Raw genomic sequence first — 24,660 nt, forward strand, 5'->3', positions numbered from 1 at the left:
TTCTTGGTCAGCGTTTCTAATACTTCCAAATTCGACACGAAAAGTCTGAATGCCGAGAGTGGTTTCTTAGCACCATTTGCAGCTCACAGCTCTGGTTCCCTAACGGATGACTTCGCGAAGATGATTGCACCTGACCTCACCTCTGCACAGGCCATGGACATACTTCTCCTCCTCGAATCATACCTTGACATCTTTGATTTCGGCCACAAGCTTTAAGACAAAAATCTGTTGTTCACCAGCATATCTGTTCCAGCGTCCAACAATGAACACGCAGCGTGAAAGCAACAAGAAGAAGGTTTATTCGGGATTGCTTCCCAACATATATAATGTACCGGCGGCTGCATGATAACAGCCACGTGTTACAGATGGCATGCTGGCCAAGGCACCTGCATAAAGCGCACGCGCGTCTGATGCAATACATCTCCCTCAGTGCAATATTTAAAAGTCTGTGAGCACAATACGGGACACTTGGTGGAAATCCTGGTCGTAGTGAAGACGACTGGGGCTGTCGCTTTGGTCGGGTGGACCGCCTTGGCACATATTGGGTGGGCGGGGTTGTAGGCTGCGTTACTCCAGTGTTTTTCTGGGCTTGCGTGGGCTGGGTTGTAGGCTGCGATACTCCAGCGTTTTCCTGGGCTTGCATGGGCTGTGTTCTAGACTGTTGTGCTCCTGCGTTTTCTTGGGAAATGTCTTCACTCTCAGAGTCATCATCCGTTAAGTCACGCCGGAATGGCTCACGTGTGGCTAGAAGATGTTGTCTGTTGCGTCGAAGCACCTTGTTGTCCTCTGTAAGGACGCGATAAGACCTTGGTGCCACCAGGCCCATGACTCGAGCTTTGCAGTCCCATGCATCCCCTCGTACTCGTACAACTGCATCTTGCTTGAGTGCTGCATCTTTCTTGAAAACCTGATATTGGCTAGAAGCCAATATCAGGTTTTTCCCTTTGGATGGCCTTTGGCTGCGTGGTTGGCGCCGAGACGTCAGTTGACTGGAGCATGACACGCAGTCTGGTAACCGAGTGCGTAACTTCCTGCCTTGGAGGAGTTCTCCAGGGGACCGGCCTTCGGCTAGTGGAGTCGAGCGATAGACGAGTAGACCCAACCAGAAGTCCTCGTTGAGCTCGCCAGTATTCTTCATTATTCTTTTCACAATTTGGACTCCTTTCTCCGCGAGGCCATTGGATCATGGGAATCTCGGACTCGATGTCACATGCTTGAATTCGTATTTGGATGCGAACAAAGCAAAGTGATGAGATGAAAACTGAGGGCCGTTGTCGGTGCAGACTTCCAACGGAATTCCATACCTTGCAAAAATTGAGCTAAGTGTAGCAATGACAGTGCACGTTGTTGTGTCGATTAGCTTTTCGACTTCAGGAAAGTTTGAAAATGCATCAAACACGCACAGGTAGGAGTTTCGACCGTACATAAAAATGTCAATACCTACCCTGTACCAGGCATGGTCTGGGATCAGCCTAAGAAACACTGGTACGGTTTGTTGTTTGTACGCGTACTTTTGACAAACAGAACAGGTCTTGACCATGTTTTCAATGTCTGTATTCAGTCGCGGCCAAAAAACCAAGTGACGGGCTCTCGCTTTGCACTTATTTTTATGCCTAAGTGACCGTCATGAATGCGACCGAGTATTTCAGCTCTCATAGCCTTTGGCATAACGACTTTGGTCCTGTGATGACCCTCTAATATGGGGCAAAGGTTCGTGTACTCAATGGTTCGGTTGGTTCTCTTAGGCGGAGCCTCCGAAAACCTAATTGAGGACAAAGCCGTTGGTTTGAACACAGACACAAAGACTTTTAATCAAACTAAAAAGAGGCATAAAGTAAATAGAAGGAAACAGAAAGCATGCCTAAAATAAACACTCAAGCAGACATTGCGGTAAGGAACACACATAGGGCTTGCATGAGGTTAACGAGGGCGCGAGTCCGGGCTTGCCACGAGGGAGGGGACGCGTCACAGTCTCGACGCGGCGACGCGGTGAGAAGCTGGCAGAAGGAGTGGCGCCGGTCTCAACAAAGGTCGCGGCGTAAGCTGACCAACCGGGCGCCGGGAGCGCGCCAGCTCCGACTAGGCGAGGTAACGCTGGCGGCTGGGTGGCAGGAGCAGACGGCATCGGCGTTCTGGCCGGGCAGCTGGCGTAGAACTCGGGCCCGTAGCCCGACTGTTCCCGTCTCGCCCACGGGCGCAGAAGCTCGGACGCCGGCCTCGGGCAGCAGGCGGCGCGACAGACGGGGCGGCGTTTTGGCCGGGCAGCTGGCGTAGAACTCGGGCCCGTAGCCCGACTGTTCTCGTCCTGCCCACTGGCGCAAAAGCTCATCGGCCTTGAGGAGCTGACAGCACGCTCAGGTAGACAAGCGACGCACAGGAACAGGTTGGCAGGAGGCCCCGGTCAGGTGAAGTCCTGGTGGGCTCGGGTCCGGAACCCGATGGCCCGTCTTCAACGCCCGCTCCGGTAGTTGACCTCCTCCTGCCGTCGCTTCCTGGGACTCTCCTGGCATCTCCCCGGCGTCTCCCTGCGTGTCCTCTTCCTTCTGCCAGTGCACCACGCTTTTTCTTCTCGTCTGGCTGATTTGGCATTCCCAGATTGCCTGCCTTACGCCCCGTGGTCTCTTCTAATTGGTTGCTTTGCTTCTTTTTGTTGTTTCATGCGCTGCGCGTTCTCATGCCGGATGCTCTTCGGCGTCGTTGTTTTCCTTCTTCCAGGACCTCGGCGTGCGTGCACGCAGTGTCGTCATCTCCTGACCGTCCCGAACACCGCACTATGTCGCGCACCATACATCACATAAACCCCCTTTTTTAACAAGTTTTTCTGAGGAAAAACTGCCGCTCAGTGCGCGACATAGTTCACAACATTACAGTCATGGTCTGTCCACGAGATTGCACTCTAAGTATTCATGCACAGTTCACACAGCTGCACAGTTCACTGTGCATACAGATGAAAGATATTAATGGAAGATACTAATTGAAAAACACCACAACAAACTCCAAAGAATAAAACTGTATCATCAAAGGCTATCACAAAACACTCTATAAACCATCAATTTGAAGTCACCAAGTTCGAGGTCAAAAGTCCGTGAAGAGCCATAAGCGAAGCATCCGCTCCTTCAGGTGACCCTCTCCCACATTAAGCGGACTAGACATCTGTCTTCTCGTTTAGAGTACACTGGCCCGTCTGTGGCCATAACGCTCCAGGCATTGATGTCTCTGCTTGGTGTCGACCAAGTCAGTGCCTGCGTTCTAAGGCAGTCAATGGTGTAATGACTGGTTGCAGCATCAGTGTCAATGGTCGAACCACACACGAGTGCATAAGAAGACAAAAGATGTACTGAATCCTCAAAGCCCTGAGTTGATGTGGCACCCAGGCCTGAGCCCTTCCAAGTGCCCATAGTGTCACAAACAGTTTGTGTCGAGGGACGCAGTAACAACCCCTGAATACTTTTTGGGGAAACCAAACATGGTTCCACAGGAGCCCTAATATATTCAGGTTCATCCTGATCATGATGCGAACCTTCCAACGTGCTATCTTTAGCCTTTAGGGGGTGCTCTGCTCTAACTTTATCAACCAGGCCCATGCACGGCAGCTCTGAACACTGCATGAACCAGTCATCGCCTGCGGTGTGCTCACGCGGCACTAGTTGAGGTATGGAAGCAATATGCTCCTTGTCTTGTGACCATACCTCAGTATCCTTGCCTACAATGGCATCATTACAAGGTGTCTCTCCTTGAGACATTTTTTCCTCGCCAAGGACTGACGCCATGTCGGAGGGAACCCTCGGGTCGCCCCTGCATTGCTGTGCTCCATCCTGAACAATGGAGCTCGTCCCTTCGGAGCAAGCCTCCGCGAGTGCCTTCATGCAAACGTGCACCCGGCGAAGCTCTTCCTCCAGGCGTTCCCTCTGAGCTGCCTGTTCTGCCACTCGCCTGTCGCACTCCCTTCGAGCTTTCGCGCATATTAACAGCCACCTGTCTTGCACCTACCTGTGCAAGTCTGCCCCATGCAAACCCAATCGCTGGGCCACGGTGGCTAAGTCAAGCAAACTAATTTCTGGCTGTTTTTTGCCCAGATATGCGTCCTCAGCCTCTTTGACTTTTAGCCGCACTTGTAAATTCTTTTCCTCCAATGCAAGTTCCTGCTTCTTGGCTTCGCGCTCCGCTGCCAGCTCTTCTCGCTCTGCTTCCCGCTCTTCTCGCGCCAGCGCTTCCTGCTCGTTCAACCATGTTCTCAACTCCGCACCTTCTAGCCCCATGCGCTCGGCTAAGGCTAACAAGTCTCGTGTGCTAGCCATAGTTCCTAGCCGCTAGAAAAAAAAAAATATCCAAACGAACGGCTTTGTCCTGTCGCGGACGCCAATTTGTGATGACCCTCTAATATGGGGCTAAGGTTCGTGTACTCAACGGTTCGGTTGGTTCTCTTAGGCGGAACCTCCGAGAACCTAATTGAGGACAAAGCCATTGGTTTGAACGCACACACAAAGACTTTTAATCAAACTAAAAAGAGGCATAAAGTAAATAGAAGGAAACAGAAAGCATGCCTAAAATACACACTCAAGCAGACATTGCGGCAAGAAACACATCTAGGGCTTGCATGAGGTTAACGAGTGCGCGAGTCCGGGCTTGCCACGAGGGTGGGGACGCGTCACAGTCTCGACGCAGCGACGCGGCGACAAGCTGGCGAAAGGAGTGGCGCCGGTCTCACCAAAGGTCGCGGCGTAAGCTGACCGACCGGGCGCCGGGAGCGCACCAGCTCTGGCTAGGCGAGGTAAAGCTGGCGGCTGGGTGGCAGGAGTAGACGGCGGCGGCGTTCTGGCTGGGCAGCTGGATGTAGAGCTCGGGCCCGTAGCCCAACTGCTCTTGCCCTGCCCACGGGCACAGAAGCTCGAATGCCGGCCTCGGGCAGCAGGCGGCACAACAGACGGGGCGGCGTTCTGGCCGGGCAGCTGGCGTAGAACTCGGGCCCGTAGCCCGACTGTTCTCGTCCTGCCCACTGGCGCAGAAGCTCACCGGCCTTGAGGAGCTGACAGCACGCTCAGGTAGACGGGCGACGCACAGGAACAGGTTGGCAGGAGGCCCCGGTCGGGTGAAGTCCTGGTGGGCTCGGGTCCGGAACCCGACAGCCTGTCTTCAACGCCCGCTCCGGTGGTTGACCTCCTCCTGCCGTCGTTTCCTGGGACTCTCCTGGCATCTCCCCGGCGTCTCCCTGTGTGTCCTCTTCCTTCTGCCAGCGCACCACGCTTTTTCTTCTGGTCTGGCCGATTTGGCATTCCCGGATTGGCTGCCTTACGCCCCGTGGTCTCTTCTAATTGGTTGCTTTGCTTCTTTTTGTTGTTTCATGCGCCGCGCGTTCTCATGCCGGACGCTCTTCGGCGTCTTCGTTTTCCTTCTTCCACCTCGGCGCGCGTGCACGCAGTGTCGTCTGCTCCTGACCATCCCGAACACCGCACTATGTCGCACACCACACATCACAGGTCCCCTTCATAACAATGCCCTTGACTTCTGATAACTCAGGACCCAATGGTTTCATCCACCCTTCAATTTCTTCTCCATTCCTTAGCTGCCGCAACGCTGTCTGCAAGTCTGGGTCAGCGGCCGTCGCTTCTGCCAGTCGATCAAACATTTTCTTGCTTACCAGCTCCGACTTCACGCTCACGGTCCATGCACGTAACGCTCACGGTTCTGGTCCATGTATGTGGGCGTGCGTTCGAATCCCACTTCTGAAACCATGTTCCGGCGTCCAACAATGAACACGCAGCGTGAAAGCAACCAGAAGAAGAACGTTTATTCGGGATTGCTTCCCAACATATATAGTGTACCAGTGGCTGCATGATAATAGCCACGTGTTACAGATAGCATGCTGGCCAAGGCACCTGCATAAAGCGCATGTGCGTCTGATACAATACAATATCAACATTGCAGGCACGAATCCTATTCGTCGGCATCCCTATCGTGTATCGCATGCTGAGCATCGAGTCATCCAATCAGAAGGGGACAAAATGCTCCGCAAAGAGGTCATCGAACCATCAGCCAGCCCTTGGGTTTCGCCTCTCGTCGTCGTGAAAAAAAAAATGGTACCTGGCGTTTTTGCGCCGATTATCGCTACTTAAACAAGATCACCCGAAAAGATGTCTACCCACTACCATGCATCGATGACGCCTTAGACTGCTTGCACGGCGCTAAATACTTCTCATCCATTGATCTTCGATCTGGCTACTGGCAGATGTCACTTGATAAAACGGACCACAAGAAGATGGCCTTCATCACACCTGATGGTTGATATCAGTTCAAAGTCATGCCCTTTGGCCTATGCAATGCTCCTGTGACATTTGAACGTATGATGGACTCTCTTCTGCGAGGCTGTAAATGGAGCACCTATCTTTGTTATCTTGACGATGTTATTGTTTTTTCTCCCACGTCCGGCAGCCACCTTACCCGACTTGCTGCAATTCTGGCAGTGTTCCGAAAAGCGGGCCTCCAACTGAACTCCACGAAATATCAATTCAGGCGCCGTCAAATTACCATGTTGGGATGCCTTGTTGATGCCATGTTTGACACCATGTTTTTGGTTGTTACAGACCACCATGCATTCTGCTGGCTGTCTTCCTTCTGGGACCCAACAGGACGGCTTGGTCGCTGGGCTTTGCGGCTCCAGGAGTTTTCGTTTGTTGTCAACTATAAGTCTGGACGTCTGCGCAAGGACGCTGACTGCCTCTCGCTTCGCCCTGTGCATCCTCCCGATCCTGCTGCACATGATCCGGTGACCTGCGTGGTGGCTTTGACTGACATGACAGACATGCGCGCTGAACAACATTGCGATGCATCCTTACAGTCCATCATCGCTGTAGTGCAATCTGGCAGCACCGACAGCCTGTGCCGCATGTTTGTGCTGCATGACTGCATTCTCTACCGCCGCAATATCAAACCTGACGGCCCTGAGGTCTTCCTTGTCCTTCCTCATCCTCTGCGATACGTAGTTTTTGACCAACTTCACGACGCACCGACAGCGGGACACCTTGGAGTTTTGCGTACATACGATCACGTACAACACTGGTTCTTCTGGCCAGGTCTCTACTGCTCTGTACGTCGTTAAGTCACAACTTGTGAACTGTATCCGCACCGGAAGAAACCTCCCCTGCACCTGTCGGATGACTCCATTCAATTGAAGTTCCCTTAAGTTTTCTTTTTTGTAGGCCTTGACCTGCGTGGCCCTTTTTGGATGACGACTAGAAGGAATAAGCAGATTGTTGTCACTACTCATTGCGCCACACGCTATGCGATACGCTGATTTTCTCCTTCACAACATCATTCTCCAGCACAGTGCACCTCGACAGTTACTTACAGACCACGGCCGCTCGTTCTTGTCTTGAGTTGTGGGCTACTTCCTCCACCCTTGTGCCACTGAACCCAAGCTGTCCACTGCCTACCACCCATAAACGAACGGTCTTACGGAATATCTCAACCGTACACTCGGAGAGATGCTGTCGATGTACGTTTCCAACGATCACTGAGACTAGGACTCCACGCTGGCCTACATGACATTTGTGTATAACTCGTCCCGACATGACACCACAGGATATTCGCCCTTTCATTTTTTGTATGGTCGCGACCCCTCTTTGCCCTTTGTCACAATCCTACCTTCTGTGCCACGCATTGCCGTGGGTACGCTTGTGAAGTCATCGAATGCGCTCACATGGCACGTCAAGTCGCCTGATCTCGTTTATTAGCCCCGCAGCAGCTGCAAAAAGAGCATTATGACCGGTGCCATCGCGATGTTCAGTTTGCCCCATGTGCTTGGGTGCTGCTTTGGTCACCATGTCGTCGGGTCGGCCTTTCCCAGAAGCTTCTCTCTCGCTACGCAGGGCCTTATGAAGTCCTATGTCAAGTTAACGACGTGAATTACGAGATCATGCCGTTACAGTTTCTTCCATCCTCAAGTCCACCTCCTGTTGACGTCGTGCACATTTTGCAGCTGAAGCCATACTTTGCTCGCAGTTCTTCGCCTACCATGCACCTAGACGGTGCGTCAGCACTCGGGAGTCCTGTTACGAAAGCATAAAAGGAGAGAGAGGAAAGAGAAGATTGCGAGACGCTGGCTGCGGCATGTTGTTACTAGTCAGCCATCTTAACCCCATTGACTCTGCTTGTATGCTTGTATATACATTGTAAATGCAGTCTTATACTTCCAACATCCCCATAACAATATGATTGTGGTAATTTGTGTTCGCCAAGAAAGTTCACTGCAGAGGGTGATACCAAGATACTTTGGTGACTGGACGCTTTCTATAGGGGAGTTAGCAACTGCATAAGAAAAAAATAAAGGGGTTGTGTTGACGATGAAATGAGACCAGTTTGCATTTGTTAGCATTTAGTGTCATTAACCAGAGGCCACACCTTTCATAGACGCGGTTAAGGTCATGTTGAAGGGTAGCTTGATCCAAAGTGTTAATAATAGTATGATAAATTACACACTTGGTGAACATATGGATTTTATACGATACTTAGAGTGCCAAATCATTAATATATATGAGGAACGAAAGCAGTCCTAGCACAGGCCCTTGTGGCATGCCCAATGTTACAAGGAGAGTGCTTGAGCTGTGATTCTTGATAGAAACGAACTGAGAGCGCTTACCTAGTTAGGAATTCTTTAATCCATGCTAGAATATTAGAGTGCAAATTTAAAACGATGAGTTTTAGTTATAGACATTGGTGTGGTACGTTGTCAAATGCTTTCATGAAATATTTTAAAAATGCATTGGTCAAGGTTAGAATGTAGGTCAAAGATGAAGATTGCCAATTGTGTTTCACAGAATAGTACTCTATGAAACCCATGCTGAGCCGGATGAAGGAAATTGTTGATATCTAGAAAGGTGATGATATGTGAATAAATGGCATGTTCCACGAGTTTGCAAGGCGCGCTGGTTAAGGAGATGGGACGATAGTTTAACGGAGAATCTTTTATACCTAATTTGTGAGCCGGAATGACCCTCCCCATTTTCCAGTCATCCTGTAAGGTTCCTGTTGAAAGCGACTGAGCAAACAGTAATAAAGATATATGGCTTCAACATGTTTTGTGTTTTTTAATATTTTTTAGTTGGTTTTTTTCGCCTCCAGTAGCTGATGAGAGTTTAATTCTGTCGATAAGGTTCGTGATGCCTTGCGTAGTGAATTCGATCGATGTCATTGCTGAAAGTATTACGCTAGGCAGAGCAGGGAATGATGAGTCAGTTTTGTCTGTAAAAATGAAAACAAACGCACAGTTAAATATGTCAGCGCATTCACTATCAGTAGATTCCTTGGCTGCGGTGTTCATGAGAGCAATGGCACATGTTCCTTGCGGGTTTATTATTTCCCAAAACCTCCTGGGGTTATTCGTTAGAATTTTTGGTAGGTCAGTTAGAAAAAAATGTTTGTTTTGGCACAGCAAATTGCATCATAATAATAATCCTCGGCTACATAGTATTTATCCCATACATCTGTACATGGGTTCCGTTTTGCTGCTCTGTAAAGATGTTTTTTTTTTTTCTAATATTTTCAGATTGTCTGATAACCACTGTCTTTGGCGGTTTGCACGAAAATTGATACAGGAAATAAATTTGTTTGTTAGTTCATTCATCTTGTTTCTGAAAACTGTCCAGTTATCAACGACAGACCGGTGATGAAATGTAGATTGAAAAGACTGCAGAAAAGCTTCTAGTTCATTGTTAATTCCTTTGTGATTTCCTCTGTTGTACGTGCACATGGTTTTCTTGAACATATTGCAGGGAATGGGGGTAAACCCCAAGATAGCATGAATGACCTTATGATCACTAATTTTATGTAGGTAAATAATCAGCGATAAGCTTTTGGGGTTGTAAGTTAGAATTAAATCCAGAGTGTTTGATGATCCATGCATAACTCAAGTTTGTTCGAGCACCACTTGCCTCAAGTTAAAGTTTAAACACAAGTGAATGAAGTCACTTGCTTCACAGTTACCAGCAGTTAGAGGGACTACGGTTTGCCAGTTTATACTTGGGTAGTTAAATTCTCCCAAGAAAGGAATTTATGCATTGGGGTGTTTCCTAGTAATCTAGAGGAGTGCGTCATTAAGTTTATACACTTATTTTGGCTTACTGATACAAGCCCTGTAGCAGACATTAAGGAGGACGGTTTCTGGTGGGGTGCTGCACTTGAACCATAATATTGTTATGAATGATGTTTATTTACAGAGTGAAACGAGGTCCGAGAGGGAAGCTACAGGCTAGGCCCAGCCGGCGCAGAGTACCCCGAGATCATGCGCGCACACTCTACTTCTTTCTCTGCCTCAGCTGTGCAATGCTGCGACATTTTCCCCGGGGGCACACGAAGCTCGCTGAGCAAGTTAAAGGGACCTGTGATGGTACTGCTTTAGTCTGGCCACGTGAACAACTTGCATCGCACGTGAACGCTGATTACTTGCTGTCACTTTGGCGACGACATAGCTCACATCACTCAAGCAGCTGAGTATAACGAATGGTCCGGTGTAAGTTGCGAGAAACTTACGGTACAATCCCTTTTTGCGAACAGGTGTCTACAACCAAACATAATCACTGGGAGGAAAGCTGATGGGGATATGCCGCGCATCATAGCGAATCTTGCTGTTACCTTGTGAGGACAACGTCCTAAGATGCGCCAGTCGATGTGCTTCCTCAGCACGACACAGAGTTTGGGCGATGGAAGGATCTTCTTGGCATGATAAAGGTAGAATATTGTCCAGAAAGCTCTGGGGAGCGCGTGAGTACAGCAAAAAGAACGGCGCATATCCAGTAACTTCGTGCTTGGCACTATTGTACGCGTACGTTACAAAAGGTAAGACGGCGTCCCAATTCTTGTGGTCAGCAGCGACATACATTGATAACATGTTGGTAAGGGTTCGATTCGTCCGCTCCATGATGCCATTGGTTTGCAGGTGGTTAGGAGTGGAATGACGATATGCAGAACCACAAAGCCGCAAAAGTTCTTCAACGACGTCGGCGGTGAATTGCCGTCCACGGTCACTGATGACAACACGGGGAGCGCCGTGACGGAGTATGACGTGATGCAACAAAAATGAAGAGACATCTGCTGCAGTGGCAGATGGAAGTGCTGCAGTTTCCGTGTAGCGAGTAAGGTAATCTACGCGTACTATAATCCAGCAGTAGCCAGCTGACATCTTTGGGAGCAGGCCAAGCAAGTCGATGCCGACTTTTTCAAAGGGTAGCGTCGGTGGCCTAAGTGGTTGTAAATAGCCTGCTGGGGCCATCGTCGTTTGCTTATGGCGCTGGCAAACAGTACAGCTGGCGACATACTGTTTCGTTGTTTTCCAGAGCTTGGGCCAGAAAAATCTGTCTAAGTCAGTGTAGTGTGCGTGCAAAGCCAAGGTGCCCGGATGTGATATCATCATGCATGGAACGAAGGACAGCAGGGCGCAGGTTTTTGGGTACAACTAGAAGCAATGGGGGACCATCAGCCGAGTAATTTTTTTTGTACAGCAAACCATTATGAAAAGTAAACGGTGTTGTTCCTGCTGGCTCACGTGCAGCTGCCCGTAGGGGTTTCAAGGTAGGGTTGCAACGTTGCTCGCTCTCGAAGGTACGCAGGTCTGGAAAGTCGGAAGAGATGGAAACTAGGTAGTCATCGAAGTCATCATCCTCAGCTTTAGTGTGCGGCGAAGGGAGACGGGATAGGCAATCAGCATTTGTGTGACAGCGTCCACTTTTGTAGTTAATGGAAAAGCTGTACTCTTGAATGCGCAAAGCCCAGCGGGCCAACCGGCCAGACGGGTCACGTAGCCCAACCAGCCAACAGAGTGAATGATGGTAAGTCACTATCATGAATGCGTGGCCATGCATATACGGACCGAACTTCTGTATGGTGAAGACGACTGCTAGACATAAGTTCAGTAATGGTGTAGTTTGTCTCTGCTTTTGTAAGTGTCCGACTAGCGTAGGCAATGACATGCTCATGGCCACTGCAGAGTTGAACAAGCACAGTGCCAACACCTGCACAGGTGGCGTCAGTATGCAGCTCAGTTGACGCCTCCGGATCAAGATGCCGCAGTACCAGTCCAGAAGTCAACAAATATTTCAGCTGCTGAAACGCCGACTCGCAGTCACCAGTCCACAAGTATGGGGTGTCTTTGTGAAGGAGAGACGTGAGGGGAGAGGCAAGCTGTGCGAAATTCTTGATAAAGCGCCGGAAATATGCGCAAAGGCCCAAAAAGCTTCGCAGATCTTTCACCGTTTGTGGCTGTTGGAAGTTTCGAACCACTGCTATCTTTTCAGGGTCTGGTTGTATGCCGTCTTTGTTGACCAGAAAGCCTAGTACGAGGGCTTGATGCTCACCGAAATGACATTTCTTCGACTTTAAAAGAAGGCCAGCTTGCTGGATACAGTCAAGAATGATCGACAGGCACTAATTGTGCTCGTGAAATGTCCGGCCGTAGATAATGACGTCTTCTAAATAGCACATGCAAATTTCCCATTTGAGTCCACGGAGCACGGTATCCATAAATCGCTCGAATGTCGCATGGAGCGTTGCATAAGCCAAAGGGCATAACGTTGAACTCAAAGAGACCGTCAGGTGTCATGAAGGCTGTCTTCTCCTTGTCTGAGGGGTGCATGGGGATTTTCAAATATCCTGACCGTAAATGAACAGAAGAGAAATGCGACGTGGAGTGGAGGCAGTCGACGGCGTCATCTATTCGTGGTAGGGGGTACACGTCTTTCTTTGTGACGGTGTTTAGGCGGCGATAGTCCACACAGAATCTCCGTGAGTTGTCTTTTTTCTTCACTAGGATCACAGGAGCAGCCTAAGGGCTACATGATTCCTGGATCACTCCTTTCTGTAACATTTCTTCGACCTGCTCGGCGATGACTTTTCTCTCTGAAGGTGAAACGCGGTAGAGCTTCTGACAAATTGGCGTTGCTTGCCCTGTATGGATGCGGTGTTGCATACGAGACGCCGGTGGTGTATGGGACGCTCGTTGGCCTTGAGCAAAATCAAACACTGTGGCATAGCGAGCGAGCATAGCTTCCAGCAGACACTGCTCACTAGAAGACAGCGACTTGTTAATCATGCGTTTAAAGTCAGCAGAATTATCATGGTTGGAATCGGGGTTGGATTTTTTTTCAGCAGCTGACATTTTGACCGTTCCGACGCTGACAATGGCTTGTTCATCAAAACTTGCCAGTTTAAGTCCTAGCTGCAATGTTATGGATTGGGTTGAAACGTTCACTGTCCACAAATAAGTACAACCATCACTGGTTACAACGAGGGAGCGAGGGACTATCACATTTCTTTTTTACACATTGTTATAATCAAGCTCGGCTAAACCACAACAAGAACCTGTACGAGGGCGAGAAGTATTGACAGGTACAAACATTGCAGTCTTAGGGGGCAAACACACATCTTGTGACACGGAGAGAGAGAGAGAGAGAGAAATAAACTCTATTTTGAGACCAGGCTTCTTGAGCCCAAAGGTGGGTGGCCTCCTCAGTCCAGGTAGCCATGGCTCGCTGCCGCCGCCCGAGCCCTGTTCACCAACCGCAGCTGGCTGTCAAGGTCTTGCGTCACCAGCAGAGCCTCCCACTGGTCTTTCGATTCTTCCTCCATATCCGCTTCTTCCTGGTTGTTATCGCTTGGTGGCGATGATGACGGTGGTACTTCGCGGTTATTTCTGCACTCCAGCACCATATGGCGCAAGGTGTTCGGCGTGTCCGGCGGGCAGAACTTGCAGTCTCGCCCGTAGATGCCCGGGTACATGGCGTGCAGCAGTGTTCCGTGTGGGTACGTTCCAGCCTGTAGTCTTCTCCAGGTTACCGCTTGGTCCCTACTCATCGTCTTATGCGCGGGCGGGTAGCGACGCCTCTGCTTCCTGTAGTGCGCCAAGATATCCGAGTACTTCTTGGATATGCGTTCTTCATCCTCTTCACAGTCGTGAACATTGAGAACACGGAGAGAACATTGGCGGCATCACTGGTGCTATCTGTCATAGAAGTTCACGTGTCGCGGCAAAGAGAAATTGCGCCACTTCCACAATCCAAAGTTGCCCCCCACTCACGCAAGAAATCAATTCCTAAAATAATGTCATGCGTTGTACTTGCAAGCACAGTAAATTCACTTCGAAATGTCTGGTCCTCTATCGTAACTGAAACAGAAGAGACCCCAAGTGGGCGTAACATTTCCCCGCCAACTCCACGAAAGGTAGCGTTCCGATCCCAAGAAAACATAACTTTTTGTCCAAGACGATTTTCGAAGGACAGGCTCATAACGGAAACAGCCGCCCCAGTGTCAACTACAGCAAAAGCACTCACATTGTCAACTAAAATGCACACTTTGTTTTTAAAGAATTTTACTTAAGGGGGTCTTGATGAAGATGAACATATTGCGGCCTCACCCCCGTCAATCGAACCAGCTAGTTTCCCAGCAGTGGTGCTGATAACAAGCGACGACGAGGTGATGGAGAGCGTCGTTGTCATGTTGGTGGGGGTGTGAGGCTGCGATCGGAAATGGGGGAGTCACTGCGGTTCGCACATCCCTGCTGCAGCCGCTTGAAGGAACTGGAATATGGCCAGGGCTCGTCAGCGTGCACGCGGGGTGTTTAGGAATTAAACTGTGGAGCATGCTGCTGGCGGCGGTGGCAATACCTAGCTATGTGTCCAGGCACACTGCAGCTGTAGCAAATGCAGGAGTCGCAGCTTGTCGTGGTTGATACCGGTAACATGGGTGTCATGGGTAGAAATGTACTCTCAGGCTTGTTGTAGGAAGTAAGAGCTCGCTGAACAAACCGTTGTGGTGGATCTTGTCGGCGTCCCAGACTTGTCGGTTGCGGTGGCAAGTTACTGCTCTTCGTACGATCAGCATAGGTCCTGCGAGGTTCTCGGTAACTCTGAGGTGCCCAGTTGGCCAGTGGCACACGAGAGCGATGATCAAATGCACACTGATGGCGCACATGAGCGTCGTCAACAACTTTAAGGCGTTCAAGCTCTTCTTTAATGGCTTGCCGTATCACCGAGGAGATGTCATGGCCTGGGACGGACACACTTGCAATAGTGGTGACATTCTCCAAGCCTCCGAACTTTGGTTCAATCCTTCTCATTTTCAGTGCTTCAAATGCCCGGCAGTGTTTCTTCAGATCAGACGGAGTACTAAGATCTTCCTTCGTTATAACAAAAGTATAAACATCTTCAGCGATTCCTTTTAGCAGATGTCCTACTTTGTCTTCGTCTGTCATGGTAGCGCTGACGATTTTGCATAATTTCAGAACAGCCTCTATGTACGTTGTACATGTTTCGCCAGGTAGTTGAGCTCGTCGGGAAAGCGTCTGCTCAGCCTTCTCTTTCTTACAGAATGGGTCCCCGAAGCACCTGGTGAATTCTTCTACAAAATTATCCCAGCTTGTAAAAACGCTCTCGTGGTTTTCAAACCTGAAGAGCGCGGTTCCAGCAAGAAAAAAAACCACGTTATCGAGCTGCTTTGTAGTGCTCCAGTGGTTGTGGCGACTCACTGTGTTGTAGTGTTTAAGCCAGTCGTCGACGTCTTTGTTCGCCTTCCCCGAAAAGGTGGGTGGCACTTGCAGCGGTGTGGTGGCCAGCCTGCCCTGCATGATTGCTGTCTGGTCTGCCACAGGTGGGGTCATCATTGCCTTCTCCGGAATCGGCCATGTCCGCTGCTTGGGGTCATAAACCGGCCAAGCGTCTACTCCGTCAGACAGTTGGTAGAGCTGAGTCGTCCAGGATCGTCCAAGATTTACCTTGCACGTCCACCAAAGATGTTACGAATTATTTTTATTTACAGGGTGAAACGAGGTCCGAGAGGGAAGCTACAGTCTAGGTGCAGCCGGCGCAGAGTACCCCGAGATCATGCACGCACACTCTACTTCTTCTTTCTCTGCCTCAGTCGCACAGTGCTGCGACAATATTTCTATATCTGATGTAATGTTAACAAATGAACATGGAATTTTCTTATTAATAGCAATAAGAACGCCTCTCCCACGCGTGCCTTGACAATCATTATGGTAAATGTTAAAATTTGGTAAGTCACCCAAAACCTCATCATCTGTGACGTTGCTTGTTAGCCACATTTTAGTTAAGATTGGTATGTTGCTGCCGGAAGACAAAAGAGATTAGACAAGGCTTCGCGCTTAGGAAGGAAACTGCTTACATTGATGTAGACTATGGAAAAGGAAATATTAACTCAATGGTTAGTCCGCGGCTGCTTGCATGTGTTTCGACGGCGAAATGATTCCTAGGTGATTTCTTTGACTGACCGTGTTTCTTGGTCAAAGATATACTGTTTAGGTCCTATGTGCAGTGTTTTGTATCGGACGAAAAAAGGTGCAGACTTGGTCGTGGTGAAAACTACAAGGTGCTTTTGTGCATGTCGAACGGGTCAAGAAAAATCTTCGCCAATACTGAAACCTGTGTCTTTAAGCTGAGGGCCTTTCGAAAGTATGATTCCTTTTGTTTTGAAGGAAGTAAACTTTACTATTACCGGTCTTTGGTGGCCTGTGCTGTAGCGGCCTAGAGGGTGAGCATGCTCTATGTGTTTAGGTTTGATTACCAGGTTCAAGCTATCAAGGCAGTGCTGGATGATTATTTTTTCTGATTGTTCGTAAGATTATTTTTCATTTGGGTCGGAACGTCCATAGAATACTAGGTTATTTCTTCTCGAGCTGTTTAAAAATTATTTTTAAAGGTATGGATGGCTGATGCCTTGAGAATGAATGCGCTGCTGTATGTTCACCTCGCTTCAAATTACCTTGTGTGCTTTTTTGACCCTGAAAAATACCTGCAGACTTCAGTGACCCCTGTGACAGACTCTTTAACTGGAATAGTTCTCTTTCTCCAACAGTTGTGTATTGATGCCTCCATCTTAAGTGCGCATATGCCTCTGGTTCTTTTGTCTAGTTATTCACATATATGCTTTCCAGGTTCTCCTCAGATCATTGATATGCTATGTATATCAGCTAACGTCTGCGTAGTTCATGCATACAGTTCTACACTCAGTATAATGAGTACCCTACATAAAAAACTAAATAATACAACTATCTGTTGTGATTGTGTTTTTGTACATGCACAGATTATTGTTGTAAATAGTTATTTTTCGTAGTGAATTTCAGTTGGGAGCCCGCATCTGTCCACCTCATTCTGTCTTGTGCTGAGATACGCCTTAAAGGGGCACTGACATTATATTTCTTATGTATGGAACAAGAATGGAACTGGAAAGTCCCGTCTCCATTGCGTGTCTCAGAGCCAAAAGAAAATTGGCATGCTAGAAAGTGCTGTCGCCATCACATGTCGTGTGGGCAGTTCGCCTATCCAGCTAAGCTATCGTTGCTGCCACTGTGTTTCTGGCTGCTGCTTGACAAGTCCAATAAACCTGGTCACACTTACTATTCTTTTTCCTTTTTTGGTAAGTGAAGGTGCTAGACCTCTAAACCCTAGAAAAAGTGCTAGCGAGCCTCGGAGCTCTGTAAATAATTTATTTTCTTCTACAGCCACTTACAGCTTCGTTTCCCAGGAGGATGCTGTGTTTTCACGTCACGACGCAGTATATGGTCACGTGGGAGCAAAACATTGCGATATTTTGACACTTGCCCTAGCTTGGTCAGTCACCTCATATGCTACTGCTCATTTTGAGGCCTAATGTAGCAGCATAGTGGACAACCGATCAAGCTGGAACGCATGGCAAAACATTGCAATATCCTACTCCCACTTGACCACACACTGTATCATAACGTCGCAACACAGTAGAAACAAAACTGAAACTGGTTGTAGAAAAGCTATTATGTTAAATTATTTGGCGTGCTGTGATGCTTAAGAGTATGTTCTGGGGTTCAAAGGTGCTGTACTTTCAATTAATGCATAAAAAAAGATTTGAAAATAATTTGTCAGTACCCCTGTAAGGCATGTTGCAAGTAAGCAACAAATAAGCCTGCCTATTGTTCTTTTTCAGAGCTCTAGTTCAGACATAATCTATGACTGTAGTGCTTCATCTGAGGAACCACTGCTGTTCCGGTTCAAGAAACGAAAGCACAAAAAGGTAAATTCGCGCAATCAAGCTTCTTGCTTTTCCTTTTCCCTTTTTCTTCTGTGAAAAGTGGACTGGATCACCATACCTGATCAGCCAGCTCTCTTGGGGTATTAGCTTTGCGTGCATGTCTTAACTATCTCCAGTTATTAGAAGTAAGGGGTAAAAGAAAAAGATTGTAGTTTTTGACGGCCAAGATTTATAGCAATGGCAAACATCAAAAACTGTGATAATCACCAAAAAGCTCCTTAATGAATTTTTTTTTATTAGTAGGAGCATGTGAGTATTTGAAATTTCTAATACAAATTGAACACAATCTTTACTATTTCATTTGTATTCATTTTGATAATTAGCTATTCAAAATAGTCAAAAAGTACTTGTTTCTGTTTGAATATAAAGAACAACATAAATAAATAACCATCATCAGCCTATTTTATCTCCACTGCAGGACGAAAGCCTTTCCTGCGATCTCCAATTACCCCTGTCCTGCGCGCACCAACTGATTTCAACTAGCACCCGCAAATTTCCTAATTTCGTCGCGCCACCTAGTCTTCTGCCATCCTCTACTGCACTTCCCTTCTCTTGGTACCCATTCTGTCACCCTAATGGGCCAACATTTTATCTAATCTGTGCATTACATGACCTGCCCAGTGCCATTTTTTTCTCCTAATGTCAATTAGAATATTGTCTATACCCGTTTGCTCTGTGATCCACACCGCTGTCTTCCTGTCTCTTAATGTTATGCCTAGATTCTTCGTTCCATCACTCTTTGCACGAACCTTAACTTCATCTCATGCTTCTTTGTCAATCTCCAGGTATCTGCCCCTTATGTCAGCACCTGTAAAATGCAGTGATTGTAAACCTTCCTTTTCAACGATAACGGTAAGCTTCCAGTCAGGAGCTGACAATGTCTGTCGTATGCGATCCAACCCATTTTTATTTTTCTATGAATTTTCTTCTCATGATCAGGGTTCTCTGTGTTTAGTTGACCTAGGTAAATGTACTCCTTCACAGATTATAGAGGCTGACTGGCGATCCTGAACACTTGTTCCCTTGCCCAGTTATTCATCATTATCTTTGTCTCCTGCATATAATCTTCAACCCCACTCTTACTCTCTCGCTGCAAATAGTCGGGCAAAGGAACAAGAGTTCAGGATCGCCAGTCGACCTCTAGAGTCTGTGAAGGAGTATATTTACCTAGGTCAATTAATCAGAGGGAACCCTGATCATGACAAGGAAGTTCACAGAAAAATAAAGATGGGTTGGATCGCATATGGCAGACATTGCATGCTCCTGACAGGAAGCTTACCATTATCATTGAAAAGGAAGATGTACCATCAGTGCGTTCTAATAGTGCTGACATGTAGGGCAGATACCTGGAGACTGACAAAGAAGCTTGAGAACAAGTTAAGAACCGCGCAAAGATTGATGGAACAATGATTGCTAGGCATAACGTTAAGAGGCAGAAAGAGAGCGGTTTGGATCAGGGAGCAAACGGGTATAGAGGGTATTCTAATTGACATCAAGAGGAAAAAATGGAGCTGGGCAGGTCACGTAATGCTCCGGTTAGACAACCGTTGGATCATTAGGCTTACAGAATTGTTACCAAGAGAAGGAAAATGCAATCAAGGACAACAGAAGACTGGGTGGAGCGATGAAATTAGGAAATTTGCGGGTGCTAGTTGAAATCAGTTGGCGCAGGACATGGGTAATTGGAGATCGCAGGGAGAGGCCTTCGTCCTGCAGTGAACATAAAACAGGCTGATGATGATGATGATGACCAGTGTTCAGTCTTCTACTGAATCGTATGTCTTGTACATACAAGACGTGCTCGCTCTGTGCCGGAAAGTAGATGGCAAAATGGCCAAGGTTGACAAAGTCAGCCATGTACTTAAAGGGATCGCGGACGATGCATTCAACTTGTTGAGCTTCAACGTGTCCACCATCAAAGTCATTGTCAAGGAATGCCGCCGCTTTGAGCTCGCCAAAAGCCGCCACATCATTCCACAGTTTTCCTGGCGCCCTAATACGACTGCGACGTCGTCTTGCATCGACCTTACCGCTGTACCACCCTTAAATGAGCGTGTCACCCGTATTATTCGCTGCGAGAACGAGGCTACAAGTCCTGTGCTGTTCCATCCACGCTCACATGACCCCACTATTGACCAACCAGCCCCAGCGATCTCTGTCATTCAGATAGTTGTGCGTCAAGAATTTGTCAACCTCTGTTTTCCTGCTGCCTGCTCCGTCTCCCAACCTGACACCTGACTGGTGCCAACACCTACGCCTCATAGCAATCGGTATGGGGCTCGCCTGTGTTCTCAGGACTTGGGTCCAGTCCCGAGGGTCATACTGGCTCGGGTCCATGTCCGTCTCTTGCACCTGAACCTCCATGCGTTATGAAGGCGTTGGTGTAGTTGTGTGCACTCAAGATATCAGCGACTAGCAAATTTCGCTTTCATGGCGGCCGAGCGTCTCTCCAGAGCTGGTGAGCCGGAGCCGCCGGGGTGCCTCGGGGGCCCCCGGCTGGGGGCGGCGGTTCGGGCCGAAGTACGTGCCGTGGAGCAGTGTTTAGGCACGCCTGACCTCGACGAGCGCATGTGGTGTTCTCCTGGAAAGCTAGAAGTTCTGCATCCAAGTGAGGCGGTGTAGAGGTGAAATTCCTAACAGCGTCCACGCGACTCAGTACATCAGCAGGAATGTCGACCCTTGCCATGCCAGAAAAGAGCTGTAAATTTCGAGATAAAAGAAAGCTGACGTACCGTATTTGCACAATTCTACCATGCCACTAATTGTAATGCGTAGTTATATTATGGCCTAAATTCCCCAAAAATAACTTGGTGCCAATTCTATCGCACACATCAAATAACGAAACCTGAGTCGATGCGCAGCATGTAGAAACAATTTTATGGAACACACAAAGGTACACCAGCACATACACAGGTGAATTTTAGCAACTGTGATCAGTAAAACAGCGCTAAACAACAGGTTGAGGAGAGGGACACAGACAACTAGTCGCTATCATAGTCTGACGACACCTCCTTTGCACTGTCTTCTGGCCACATAAAGTCATCTTCAGTTCCATTTAATTCATTAGAATTGCCACACTTCTTGAAAGCTTGCGCAACCACGATCTGAGGGAGGGCATTCCATGCACCACGGACTTGCCTTGCGATGTCTCTGAACATTGCTTTCAGATGACTGTTCGATGACAATGTGGCTAGCTACCTTGCATTGAGCTTTCTTTTCTTCTTTTTTTTTCTTTTCTTTCTTTTTTTTGTGCAAATCGTTATTTTATATTTGATTTTCAGTAGAATTGTTTGTGATTGTAATGCAGATGCAAATTAAATGCACCTTTCATTTAATAAATTTGCGCATTACAATCATGCATATTTGCTATTTCTCTCAGAGTATAGGTCAATGCTGACTGGTTGACCGCACAGACGAGGGGTTTGTGGTCAGTGAGGATCACGAGGTGTCAACACTTGACAAAGTGGCAAAAATGCTTTACAGCAAAGTTTGGCAGCCAAGAGCTCCAGCTTAAAGATGCTGTACTGTGTTTTTGCCGGCTTTAGCTTCCTTGAGAAAAAAACACATATATGGCTATGGGACAGCATCGACAGCTGTGCTGAATGTGGCGGTCATGATGGAGGTTGCTGCGTGAGCCTTGAGGTGTGCAAGCAGTATGGCCTTGGCAAGCACGATTTTTACTTGAGTGAATGCTTCAGTAGCTTCTTCAATCCATTGCAATGTGGAGTCTTTTTCTTTCTTGGCAACATGGTGTCGAGAGGAGTGACTAGTTGAGTGCATTTCGGGATGAAGCAGCGGTAAAAGTTTAATAAGCTGAGGAACTGGTGTAACTTTGTCACTGATGTGGGCAGAGGGAAATCCTTGTTGGCGTGAACGTTATGTGGTAGCGGCTTAATACTGGAGGGGTCGACCAGATGTCTGAGGAACTCAAGTTGACCCTTCATCTCACTGATCACGACCCCACGGCTAGCAAGGCGTGAGAATATCACTATGACATGCTCCATATGCTCGTCAGGGGAGAAACTTGCAATGAGCTAGTCGTGCATGTAAGCAAACACAAATGGGAACCCTCGAGTGATGACTCTATAAACCAGTGGAAAGACTGGCCGGTGTTGCGAAGGCCAAAAGGCATCTGAACAAATTCAAAAAGAGCAAACGGGGTGGTTAAGGTGGTCTTCAGTATATCGTCTTCCGTGACAGGTAGCTGATGGTAGGCACATACCAGGTCCATCTTTGAAAAGATTGTTGTGCCATGAAGGGCAGCTGTGAAGTCCTGGATGTTTTGGAGAGGATACCTGTCGGGAACTGTTATTCTGTTTTGTGCACAGTAATTGCTGCAAGGGCGCCAGTGCCCAGATTTCTTAGGAACCATGTCTAGTGTAAATTCCAAGCCACTAGAAGAAGGTCGTACGAGGCCAATCTTGAGAATGTGCTCAAGTGCTGCTCATGCGATTTTTAGTTTTCAGGCGCCAAGTGGCACAGACGTAATTTAGCGAGGGGACTGCTTGTTCTAATATGGTGGTGTACATCGTGCTGTACAGGTTGCATCAAATCAGGTGGTCAAGTGAGGCTTGAAAGTTCTCGAAGTAGTGCAGCGAAAGAACTGTCCGAGCAATGGTCAGTTGTGCAATGAAAGGCACATGTGTTGTAGAGGCTACGCCTGCATCTGACCTATGAATCACGCTGTCAAGAAGCCATTGACGCTTGACATCAACCAGGAGGCCATTACTTGTCAGGAAGTCGGCTCCGATGATTGCACAGCAGATATCGGCAACAAGAAATACCCAACGGAAAGTTCAGCATAAGCCCAAGTTTAGGGTGAGTGATCGCTGTGTGTAGGCAGGAATTGTGCCATTTACTTCCCGAAGGTACAAAGTTGGTGGCTATTTATGATCTGTGTGCTGCGCTGGGACGATATTGACTTCAGCACCTCTGTCTACCAGAAACTGCTAACCTATGGTACAGTCACGGGCATAGAACAGATGACTTGCTCTTTGGGCCGGGCGACTCCTCACTTCTAAAAGTCGGTCAGACGGTTTCCCAGCCAGAAAAAGGGCACAGACAGTGGTACGCATCCTCTCCAAAACAGCTATGGTACCAGCGCACTCCGGACGGAGTAGGGGAGTGTGCATGGGAGGAAAGTGTGGGGCGAACAATGCTTCTGCCCCATCAACAATTGTGAGAAGGTGAAGAACGCCGATGTTCTGCGACACAGGCAATGCACTCAAGAAGGTCGCAGAGGCTGTCAAGCGCTCGTCAAGCTATTTAGCGCTCGTCCTGTCGTCTTCTCTGTCTTTGTCCCTGCTATTTTGCGCTAGTATTTTGAATAATGCTGTCAAGCGATGACGGAGTGGCGGAGGAGCTCGACAATGACTGGCTGCTCACAGGAATTTGTGAAGGTGAGAGCCGAGACTGATGATCCAGTGACTTACAACACATTGTCAGCCAAAGAAACAGGGTCGTCCAGGCTGAAGTTACCGGCAACGGCAAGGACTATCTATATACGTTCTCTGGTAGGTGGTGCCGGAACAACTCGCATAAAAGTACATCATCTATGTTAGCCACACTTGGGTCCAGAAACGAACACAAGTGCCGAAAAAGTTGGGAAGGCTGATAATCTCTGCTTTCTTCTACGGAGAACAGCTGCTGTAGGCAACTGTGTGACAGCGTCATTGTGTGCTGTAGCAGTGCAGTTTTGATATCACCATATAGCGTAGCGGAAAGCAGCAAAGACAAGGTATCGTTAACCTTGGCTATGGCAGCTATGGACAGAGTGGAGATGACCGAGGGGTACTTGCGCAGCTGGGTGCAAATGGCAGCAACGAAAAAGTGGGATTCTGGAAACCAGATTGCCGGGAGTGCCAGCAAACCATCAAAGGTGCAAGCGCGTACAGTGTTCGCCTGTGCATCTCCTCTGCTGTGACAATAGCGTTTTCTTGACCGAAGTGCAGCCGCTACGACTTATTTTCCTCTAAGCACAAACCACTTTATTTTATTTTTATTTAAAATATCCTTACAGGCCTTGTATGAGGCATTGGGTAAGGGGGACATCACAGAAGGACTAAAATAGTATATATAGTGGGCATATAACAAAACATAATATACATACATTATTAATAGACAGTATAAAAATGTTTACACAACATCTTACACAAAGATTAAAGCATTTCACAAAAACAATAAGACTGGTAGTGTACATATTAGAGAAAAGACAAAAGATACAGTCCTTTCGATAAACAATTATGTTATAAATATAGCCACTCTAATGTCATAGGACAAAAAATACAAGAATAATCAGGAAAATAATGAGCTCATAAACAAGAGAGCACATAATTGGAAAACAAAAGAAAATGTGTCATGCATGTTATTGAAGTTAGGCAGTGGAATATGCACTAATGAGCTGGCGAAATTTATTGGGATTTGTTTCGGAAACAATGAAATCGGGAACAGCGTTCCACAATCGAATGATACGAGGAAACACTGACCAATTTAATGCATGAGTGTTCCCATAGATGTGTGTGAAGCTGAGGTGATTATGTAACCACTTTATATATATATATATATATATATATATATATATATATATATATATATATA

General features: G+C 47.8%; 1 protein-coding gene across 12 annotated transcripts in view; it reads left to right on the forward strand.

Moving 5' to 3' along the window:
* Positions 1-24,660, forward strand: part of LOC135897507 (intermembrane lipid transfer protein VPS13A-like) — a 1,023,564-nt gene that overhangs the window by 645,546 nt on the left and 353,358 nt on the right. For all 12 annotated transcript variants that reach the window (XR_011514733.1, XR_011514732.1, XM_070539327.1 and 9 more), the window contains one exon: positions 17,959-18,045. Coding sequence is in view for 10 of the 12 variants with exons in the window: in XM_070539327.1 (XP_070395428.1) it covers positions 17,959-18,045 (87 nt within the window). In the remaining 2 variants the exon portion in view is untranslated. The remainder of the gene's footprint in view (positions 1-17,958; positions 18,046-24,660) is intronic.

Source organism: Dermacentor albipictus, chromosome 5, assembly GCF_038994185.2.
Source record: "Dermacentor albipictus isolate Rhodes 1998 colony chromosome 5, USDA_Dalb.pri_finalv2, whole genome shotgun sequence".
Classification (NCBI taxonomy): Eukaryota; Metazoa; Arthropoda; class Arachnida; order Ixodida; family Ixodidae; genus Dermacentor; species Dermacentor albipictus.